This window comes from Colobus angolensis, unplaced genomic scaffold (genome assembly GCF_000951035.1).
Source record: "Colobus angolensis palliatus isolate OR3802 unplaced genomic scaffold, Cang.pa_1.0 Scaffold154, whole genome shotgun sequence".
In the NCBI taxonomy this organism is placed as follows: Eukaryota; Metazoa; Chordata; class Mammalia; order Primates; family Cercopithecidae; genus Colobus; species Colobus angolensis.
Window position 1 is genome coordinate 5,013,941 of NW_012114644.1, and position 9,769 is coordinate 5,023,709.

Sequence of the window (9,769 nt, forward strand, 5' to 3'; positions counted from 1 at the left end):
ACATTACTAGAGTCTCCCGCTCTTTGGATATGTCAAAAAAAAAAAAAAAAAAATTATGTCTTGAACCCCCATTCAGTTTTCAGATTTTGCTCTATTTGAGACAGAGTCTCGCTCTGTCGCCCAGGCTGGAGGGCAGTGGCGCAATCATAGGTCACTGCAGCCTCCAATTCCCAGGCTCAAGCAATCCCTTCACCTAAGCCTCCCATGTAGGTGGGACTACAGGCGTGCACCATCACGCCCTGCTAATTTGGTTTGGTTTGGTTTATTTTGGGGGGTGGGGGTAGGGTGGAGGGCTTCGCCATGTTGCCCAGGCTGGTCTCCAATTCCAGGGCTCAAGCGATTCTACCTCAGCTTCCAACGTGCTGGTATATCAGGCTTGAGCCACGGCACGGGGCCTCCCACTCTGTGTTTTGCGTCCTCCGCTTCCTAAATTACAGGATCCCGGAAAGCCAAAAATAAGGAGGCCAGCTGCAAAGAGTAGCCTCAGGTTTTGTGTACTCAGTGAGTCGTCCTATTTATCGATTAATACCCGAAAGAGAGTAGCCCCCAAAGGGCGCTGGGAAACAGTTCCTGTGTATGTGGTCGTCTCTTCCTCCCCCGGAAACGCTTAGAAGTAGAATGAAAGCTTTCTTAGCCCCTCCTGCCTCCTGGAATGGTGGGAAATGGAGTCTCTGGACTTCATGTTAACCCGAGCTTGTTTATACTAACTGTCCTGTCCTTTCTGAAACCAGAAGCAAGTCCTGTCCACTCAAGTTTGTTACTGACTGCAATTCCCCGCGGACACAACCGCAGGTGATGATAGCGCCAAAGCCTGTGGAGACTACATTACCCAGAAGGCAAAGTGCGGACACACTTCCGTTCCCTTCACTTAGCAGACAGCTGCACCACGCGCAGCTCGGCGCGGGCGTTTCTGGGAGTTGTAGTTTCCTAGCCAAACGGTGCCTGCTGCCCTCTGATGGCAGCTCTGAGTCAAAAAGTAAAAATTTGAGTCAAGCCCCTTGACCTAGGGATTCCAACACCGGACCAAGACGGCTCAAAAGGTCGGCGACATGGGGCGGAATAGAGTGGGTTACTTAACCTTCAGAACCCGTGGGACATGTGCCGCTGCGTGTGGGCAACCGCCACGAGGGGACTGGGGTCCGTGGGAGTTTGAGGGTGACGGTCTGAAATCTATCCGGATGTTTGTAGAGGGTGAGAATGTTCACAGAGGGATGTTAGGAAGGGTTGTAAACGTCTGAGAGAGGCCTGGTGTCTAGAAGGGCTAAGAGGAGTCCGTGGAGCGGTGAAGGGATCTTTGATGAGCTTAATGACCTGAGGGTAATTTACTGGGGACCAGTGGAGAAGCCTGAGGGGACTTAGGGTGTCTGCTAGAAGTTCTATGGATGGCTGGGTGCGGTGGCTTACGCCTGTAATCCTAGCACTTTGTGAGGTCAAGGTGGCGGATCACTTGAGGTCAGTCAGAGGTTCGAGACCCGCCTGGCCAACATGGAGGAAACCCCATCTCTACTAAAAACACAAACAAATTAGCTGGGCGTGGTGGCGCACGCCTGTAATCCCAGCTATTCGGGAAGCTGAGGCACGAGAATCACTTGAACCCGTGTGGCTGAGGTTGCAGTGCGCTGAGATTGCACCACTGCACTCCACCCTGAGCAACAGAGTGAGACTGTTTCGGGAAAGGAAAAAAAGGTCTATGGGAGACAGAAATTACTGGTGACCAAGGGGATCTCTGAGCGACCTGAAGGGGTGAGGGATGGTTGAGAAGCATCAGTAAGGGAATTTGAGAGTCTGTGGAGGTACTAGGGCTACAGGTACAAAGTGGGGAGGTCTCTGATGAGATTAATTAATATGTGAAGTGCCTTGAGAGCATCTGTAAAGGGCATTCTACTTGGAAGCAAGGATCTCAGAGGATATGGATGGGACCAAGGGTGTCTTCTTGCAGGAACATTTCAAGCCAGCTAATAGATTTAGGTGGGCGATTAAAGGTTAGAGAGCCACTGGAGTTTAAGGCCAAATGCCACCTGTGACATCCTACACAGCCAGAATCTGGGGCAACTAGTCTGGTAGGGCTGTGGTCTGACCTGGACAGCAGTTAGGGAGCTGAGCTGAGCTGAGCACTGATGATTCCATATTAGATGTGGTTAGAGGTGCTTTGAAGGCACTGGGCTTAGAGGCTGAGGCCAGTAGTTAGGGTCCTCTCCTCCCGAGAGACAACATCCCCATCTCCATCACCCCACCACCAACTCAGCTGCAACTATGTTGCCAGGAGACATGTCTCATCCCGGCTTCCAGAAATAGCCCAGTGGCCCCCACCCCAGGGAATGACTTACATCACCCAGGAGAGGGAGCAGTTTCCCGCAGGCCGCCTTGGGAGCCTCGGTTTCCTGCCAGTATCCTAGCCCTGGATCCTCTCTTCCCTGCCAACCGACATCATCTGGGACCACCCACCCTGGCTGGCATGAAATGAGGTGCGAGTGGGTAGCAGTTGCCAGTCAATGTTCCTTCCCCCTCAGGGTTGCACAGGGTGGAGTTTCATGGTGAAGCCAATCCAACAAGCCCTCAATTGCCACTCCATCTCTTAGCAGCTGTGTGGCCTTGGGGAGGCCCCTTCCCCTTTCTGGGCCTCAGGCACCTCACCTGCAAGAGACAGGACTTGTCTCTAAAGGCACTTCCAGCCTGGATTATTCCTCCTAATTCTTTCATCCCTGATTGGAGCTCTCCAATCTCAGCTTCTAGCTTTATGAGCTCATCTCAAATCCTCTGATCCTGAAAGCCTGATCTGGATCCAACTATCTTGGTGTTAGGAAGGAAAACTCAGTTGTTGAAAGAACGTGGGCTTTGAAGTCCTGGCTCAGCCACAGGGCCCTGGGCAAGTCACTTAGCAGCACTGGTTGCCCCTACCTTACTGGATAATGAAAGAGCTACAACATTGTAGCTCGTAAGTACTGGACACACAGTAGGTCAACAGCATCAATGACTAGTGAGCCCGTCCCTTGGCTGTGTGCTGGCTGGAGGTGTTCCCATGGCTGGACCAGATCACCAAGTTACCTTGCAAGGTAACTTGCAGGCTGTTCTGTTCTCCAAAGGACTCCCAGCTGAACTCAGAGCAACAAGAGAGGGGTGTGGGCAGGGTGTGAGGGGCAGTGCAAAAGGGAGCTCCTGGTCTTCGCTGGGGACCTGGGGTGTGGAAAGAATTCACAGCCACAAGTGGGAAGGCATCCAGGCAATCAGAAGAGCAAGGGCAGTGGGATTGTGGTGAAAAACAGTGGGAAGAGCTTTCAAGGACAAGGTCCCCATGGAACAGAGGGGCAGTCAGATGAAGCCCGTGCATGCCCGAGACCACTATCATCAAACTCTAGGACTTAAGTGCCTCTGAGGTCAAGACACGGTTTCCCAGGCCTGGATTTGGGCCATTCTGATTAGGGTTAGGCCCTCTACACCAATCTGGCCACAGACCCACTTGCAGCCAGGCTGGGGCCCCTCCTTCAGAATCAAACAAAAGCTGTGGCCCTCAGGGGGCTGCACCCAGCACCTAGGACATTGATCACCGCATCCAAAGGTCCAAAGTTTTATTGTTTTGAATACATTCTCCAGCGGCCCCTCTACTACCCCCACCCTCAGTCCCCAATACAGAATAAGGCTTGACCACAGCCCCCCACCCCACTCCAGAGGCCCCAGCTGGGAGGCAGAGGAGGCTTCCAGTTTGGTTTCAGGGTACCCCCTTCCCATCCCCCCACCCGCCTGCCCATGGGCCAGTCCTAGGAGCAGCTGGGGGTGAAGGGGTTGGACCGGTGCTGGGGTGGGGAGTGGGAGAGGGATAGCAGGCACTTGTAGAGATCTGTGGCCCATGGGCGGCACCCCTCACCCTCCTCCGCCCCCCACCCCCCAACACATGGAATTTTTGGTTCATTATAAAATTGTCCCTCCCTCCCCTGCTGTGACCTTGTGGGGTATGAGAAACCTAGGCACTCATGGCCCCCTGGAGGGGCAGGGCAGGCAGGGCTGGGGCTGAGAAGGGCTGGGAGTGGGGCAGAGTGGGTGGGTCAGAGGGGTACAAGAGGCAGAGAACAGGGAGGGAGACAAGGCTTTACTTCCTAAGCGATTGTAATAAAAAAGTTCCTGGGTGTTAAGGCCAAAGCCTCAATTCAAATATAAATTCCCCAGAATGGAGGTGGCCCCCTTAACTTCCCCCTCCCTCCCCGCTACCACCACTTTGCCCAGAGCTTAGAAACCCACAGAGACAGGGAACAGCCCCTAGCCCTGGGCACCCACCCACCCCCACCATTTAAAAAAAAGAAATTTAAGTTTTATACAAAATGTGGGGAGGGGAAAGGGAGGAGGCAGGGAAGAGACAAGAAAGCTGCCCTCACCTCCAGGGCACAGGGGGCTTAAGGCAGCAAAAGAAGCATGGGGGGTGGGGGGCACACGGGTCCCCTGCCCACAGCCCTCAGGAGTCTCGGTGCTCCAGGGAGAGCTGGGCCGTGGCATGCTGGAGGTCAGAGCTCACCCGCCTTGGGGTGAGGGGCCCCCCGGCCTCCCCAGGCCCCTCCCCACGCACCTTCTTGTCCTCACCCTCATCCTCAAAGCCCCCAGCGGGGCCCCCACCCCCTTCCAGGCGACAGTCTTCACTCCAGCGCCGCTTAAAGCGTAGCTTGAGGGGCATGCACTGGGATGCCCCGGGTGCCTCGCCGGGCTCAGGCTTGGGGGGTGCAGGTGGGGCACGGGGTGTCTTGAACACCTCCCCGTCTTCCTCATCCTCATCACTGATGTCAGTCACCTCCACCTCCTCTGACTCGCCTTCTGAGATGGGCTCCACCTTGATCTGTGGTGGCGGGGGCGGTGGGGCTAGCGCCCCTGCCCCCTCGGCCAGCCCGCCTGTGCTGCCACCACTCTGGTCAGCACCAGCTGGGGCCTTCTCCCCAGCTGCCCGCTGCCGGCGTCCAAGTGGGGGCGGCTGGAGCTTAAACTTGAATGGGGAGGAAGAAGAAGAAGAGGATGACGAGGCCGAGGAGGGGACTGGTGGGGTCTCGGGTGCCATGGGCGGCAGCGGGCACTTGTCAGGGCGCTGGGGCTGGGGCACCACCAGCCCGGGGTAGTGCAGGAAGGCGCGGGGGCTGAGGTGGTAGTTGTAGACGCTTTGGGTGTGGGCCTGCAGGTACCGTTTCATGTCCTCGGGGCTGAAGGAGAAGTGGGAGCCTCCCCCTGAGCCGCTGGGCCCCCCGCCACCACTGGGGTACATCGGGCTCAGCGTGGGCGAGGGAGTGTAGGCCAGATGGGTGGGCGTCATGGGCAGAGCCGGGGAGAGCTGAGGGGGCAGCAGGGATCCAGGCCCAGCCAGAGGCGACACAGGGAAGGGGCTGAGGGGTTCAGGGCCACCCCGAGGCCGGGGATAGACACGGAAGACACCAGGGTCATGGGGCAGACGGGCCAGCGGGGGCCCTCGGAAGGCACCCAGATCTGGAGGGCCAGGTGGTCGGGCCCGGGGATCCTCTCCCAGCGGTTCCTCCAGCTCTGATGTGCCATCACTACAGTCACTGACTGAACCTCGGCCCAGGCGGCGGGCCACCACAGCAGAAAAGAGGGAGGATGAGGATGAAGAGCAGGCCGGTGGTGAGCGGGGGTCCTCGGTGGGGGACAGCACCTCGGAGGGCGTCGAGGGAGGGAAGCGGAAGTGGCTACCACCCGACGGCACTGGCGGGGCACTCTGGGGCACCGCACCCCCTGGCGGAAGGGAGATAGTGTCAAGGCCCCTGGCCTAGCCTGAAGGGGCACGCAGACCCCCTCCACACCAACCATCCCCAGTACTCACCAGCCAACCCCACATCAATGAAAGGGTAATTGACCAGCACCAGTTTGTTGAAATTGAACTTGTAGGTGAACCGTTTCCCCTTAGTCTTGTGCAGAATGCGCTTGTTATAGTAATAGCTGTGGGTACAGAAATGCCATTGGGAGGGTCAGGTACATGGGATCCAGGTCTAGACTCCATACCTTAACACGCACTTAAGGTGTGGCTCCCAAAGGCCAACTGAGGAACGTGGGCCACAGAAGACAAATCAAGTGCCCAGAGAGTGGGTACCAGCTCTCTCCTCACATGTAAGGCAAGACTAGAGGATCCACTGGTGACTGTATTCTCTCCTCAAGATACTTCTGTGTTACCAAGGGGCTCAGGGAAGGGCTGGGAGTAGCCCAAGGTCACACAGCTAGGATTTGGCAAAGCCAGGGGTCAGACCCAATGCTTGTTCCCACAGGCAAGGGGCTGTGCAACGGGTGGGGGCAGTCCACATGTGCTCAGGGGTCCCCAGCCCGTCCTCACCGCAGGGCCCGGCTCAGCTTGTCGTAATTCATCTGGGGCTTGCACTTGCGGACGCCCCACAGCCGGGCCACCTCATCAGGGTCTTTGATGACGAATTCCCCGTAGTCCCCCTGCCAGGCGATGACGCCCTGGTACTCCTCCTTCCGTAGCAGCTCCAGGATAAAGTGCCACAGCTGGATCTGCCTCGAGCCAGGGGACGACTCTGGCTTGTAGGCCCAATCCGGGAAGGCAAACCCTGGGGACAGGAGGCAGGGAGTGGCCTGGGGTCAGGATGCCAAGTCCAGGGCTCTGGGTCCCATCCCAGGGTCCACCTCTGCTCTGCCTTCAACATGGGGAAATCTGTCTCACCTCAGTTAAGACCTGATTTAAGAGAAGACAGTGTGTGTCTGTCTGTCTGTCTGTATGTGAGGGGCTAGACAGGAGCTGGGGGGAGGGGAAGCTGGAGCCTGCTCCAGCGACACCGGGAGAAACAGGAAACCGTCGGCGGTGGGTCCCGGGGCCAGTGCCAGGGGGCCAGGCACCAAGCCAGGCTGGCGGGCAGGGCTGCCAGTGGGGGAGGGGCAGGAAGGGGCACACGTGGCCAGCCGGGTTGGGGTACAGCCCCCCAGCTTACCCCCACTCCCATTCACAGCCAGTTACACCACCCCAGCTAATCAGATCTCCTCCTTAGGAACATGCCCTGTCTCCTCCAAAGACCCAACAGAGCCCCTACTCCCACCCCAGGACCTGAGAGGAAGATTTTTTTTTTTTTTTCTTAAAAGGACCAGGAGGGGTGGGGTGACTGGTTGCCGATGAGGTCAGCGCTTGCACACACAGAGGCTTCTGTCTTCCCTGGAGAGTGAAACCCAGACTGTCTGAGAGGCGCCCCCAAGCCCTGGACCCTCTGAGCTACACTGCCCTCCCCAGACCCAGGCATCCAGGCCCCACCTGGATGGAGGGCCCAGCCCAGGCCTGGAGCTTGAGCAGGCACCCTGGAGCTGTCACCCTCTTCCCACTTCTGCCTTCTCATCCTCAGCTCCTTCCCTGCCCACCTGCCTGCCCGCCCCCAGCATTAACCTTGGGTAGAGGTTGGTGGTGGGCTGGCTGGTCTCTGGAGGGGGTGGGCAGCCTGGGGTGGGGAGTGGGGGGGCTGCGGTTGTTGTCATTTCCCAAACCCCCGGGTAATCAGGGGCCATCAATAATTCAGCACCAGGCAGCCGGTAATGGAGGGGTGGGAGGAGGGAAAGGGAAGGAAGGGAAGGACGGGGGAGGCAGGGCAGGGGCCCTGGTGCCACTAGAGAGAGAAGGCCAAGGTGGCTGGCTAGAGATGGGCGGCTCCCAAATCCAGTCAGGCTGCAGGGGTCAATCCGCCTCCCTTGGCCCCAGCTCAAGCAGGTACCAACAAGACCTCCGGGCAACACATCCACCCTCAAAGACTCCACCCAAGTCTGGAATCCAACAAGGGATCCTTCCCCTTGGGAACCCAGGGAATCAGTAGTTCCTGCTCCCACAGGGACCATCCCCTCCAAATCCAGAGCTCACTGTCCCTCACAGGGACCCAGGCCCCCAACTCCTGCCCAGACTGGGCTGCAGTACCACATAATCCCTGAAGTCCCTGCCCCATTCGGATATATCCCAGCCTTCGAACAGCCCCTCAGGGTGCCAGGGATATGACCTCCAGCTGTTCACACACCAGTACCAACAGCCCCAGTTCCATTTAAAAGTGACAGCCTTTGATAACCCCTTCCAGGGACCCCAGAGCCCCATCGCTCTCTTGGGAATCTAGGTGTTCACCCCATTATCCTCACCCTTCTAGAGAGTCCAGATCACAAGGTCTCCTGCAAGGCCCAGGATCCTCTGGAACCCAGGTGACCAAGCCACCAGCTTCATGGACCCTCACATCCCCTCCAAAAAGCTCCCGGTCCTTCTCAGGGCACGAAGCTCCATGCTACTTCCACCTCAGCCCCAATTTGGCTCTAGACCCAGAAGGGGGGCTGAAGCCCCTGAGACATCAATCTGGGGGTGGGGGATGTACTGACTTCCACCCTCCCCCCAAAATTAAAGCCACCCTTCCCAGCCCACCCGCCCCAGCCTCCGTGTCCCGGTAACCAGGCAACGTGTGTGCAGCGACAGTCCTGGGAGCGGGGGAGCAGGAGGCTAAAAATAAACTTTGCAGAAGAGAGGGAGTGAAAGAGACTACACGCAACACAAAGGGAACTCGGAAAGGAGGTGGGGGGGCTCTGGAAAGGCCTCAAGCCGCATTCTGGGAGCTGCCCCAGGCCCCCTTGTTAAACCCCTTCCCTGAGCAACCCCTCCTCCAGGGCCTGGACCCTGGCTCCCACTTCTGGCAGGGACCCGTCCCCACTCCCAAGCCCACCCCAACGACGGCTTTCCTCATCGGACACAGCATACATGAGGGCCTGTTCCCGGCTGTGGTGGGGAGAATGAAGAGGGGGTGACGTCAGGGTGTCTCAATGGGGCTCTGTTCCCCAGGCCTTGGAGCCAGGAGCCAGGCACGGGCAAGGGGAGCATGTGTGAGTGTGCTGTGTATGCGTCCACGTGCTTAAAACAGGGAAACACCAGACCTGCATGGAGGAAGCTTGGGGGTGCGGGACCTCGGGAACATGGGGGCCAGTGAGGCAGGGAGAGAGCTGGCACATGGAGAGAGGGGTTCAGGAAACTGCGAGACAGGGTGCAGAAGTGGCAGCAGACAGACAGCAAGGGCTGGGATGGCTAGGTCCCAGAAGCACACCTGGGTCCTACAGAGGTAGGGTAGGGATTCTCCCAGACAGACTATGAAAACCTGGGGGGACGAAACTCCCGGGCACCCCCCAACCTCACGTGACGGCCCAAACTTTTTTTAAGGGGGTCGGAAGGGAGGAGTGGTGGTAGAGGAAGAACACGCCGTCCTCCTCGGGGGCCCCACCACCTCCCCCACTCCAGGCAGTCCTCTATGGCGCCAGAGCCGGGAAGAAAACAGGAAGTGGGAAACAGCCACGGCAGAGGAGAGAGGGGCCGGGATGGAGGATTGGATGGAGGGGTGCGGAGCGGCAGGCTAGGAGGCAGACAGGAAAGATGCACCGATCAGAGGCCATTCCAGGCCTCCCGCCCCTCCCCTCCCCCAGCTGGAGAACCCACACACTGTTCGGCCCCCAGACAGGGTTGGGGAAGCGACCTGCGGGTCCTATCAGGCCAAGGCCGGTAGCAGAAAGAGATGAGGGGAGGTTGTCTGGGCGCCTCGGCCTCCTTCTCGGGCGAGGGGAGGCTCCTGCTGCCCCCAGGGCCCAGCGGCCCGGGAGCTAGTGGAAGCCGGGGGAGTGTGTGGGACGCACGTGACTGACCCTACCGCACTCTGCACCCCGGCCCCACCCCCAGGGCCCCTCCTCGGTCCCGGTCCCAATCCTCTGGCGCCGGAGCCCAGCTCCGAGCCCTTTAAGATTAAGCCGCCCCCACCCGCCGAGCAGGGGGATGGGGATGGGA

The 9,769-nt window shown here is 58.6% G+C and overlaps 1 protein-coding gene across 1 annotated transcript in view; it reads right to left on the minus strand.

Annotated features, from left to right (window-relative positions):
• Positions 1-9,769, minus strand: part of LOC105507850 (glycogen synthase kinase-3 alpha-like) — a 25,137-nt gene that overhangs the window by 14,072 nt on the left and 1,296 nt on the right. The window contains exons 2-4 of the mRNA XM_011936550.1: positions 6,311-6,545; positions 5,807-5,922; positions 5,199-5,718 (exon numbers count right to left, since the gene is read on the minus strand). Of these exons, the coding sequence (XP_011791940.1) occupies positions 5,199-5,718; positions 5,807-5,922; positions 6,311-6,545 (871 nt within the window). The remainder of the gene's footprint in view (positions 1-5,198; positions 5,719-5,806; positions 5,923-6,310; positions 6,546-9,769) is intronic.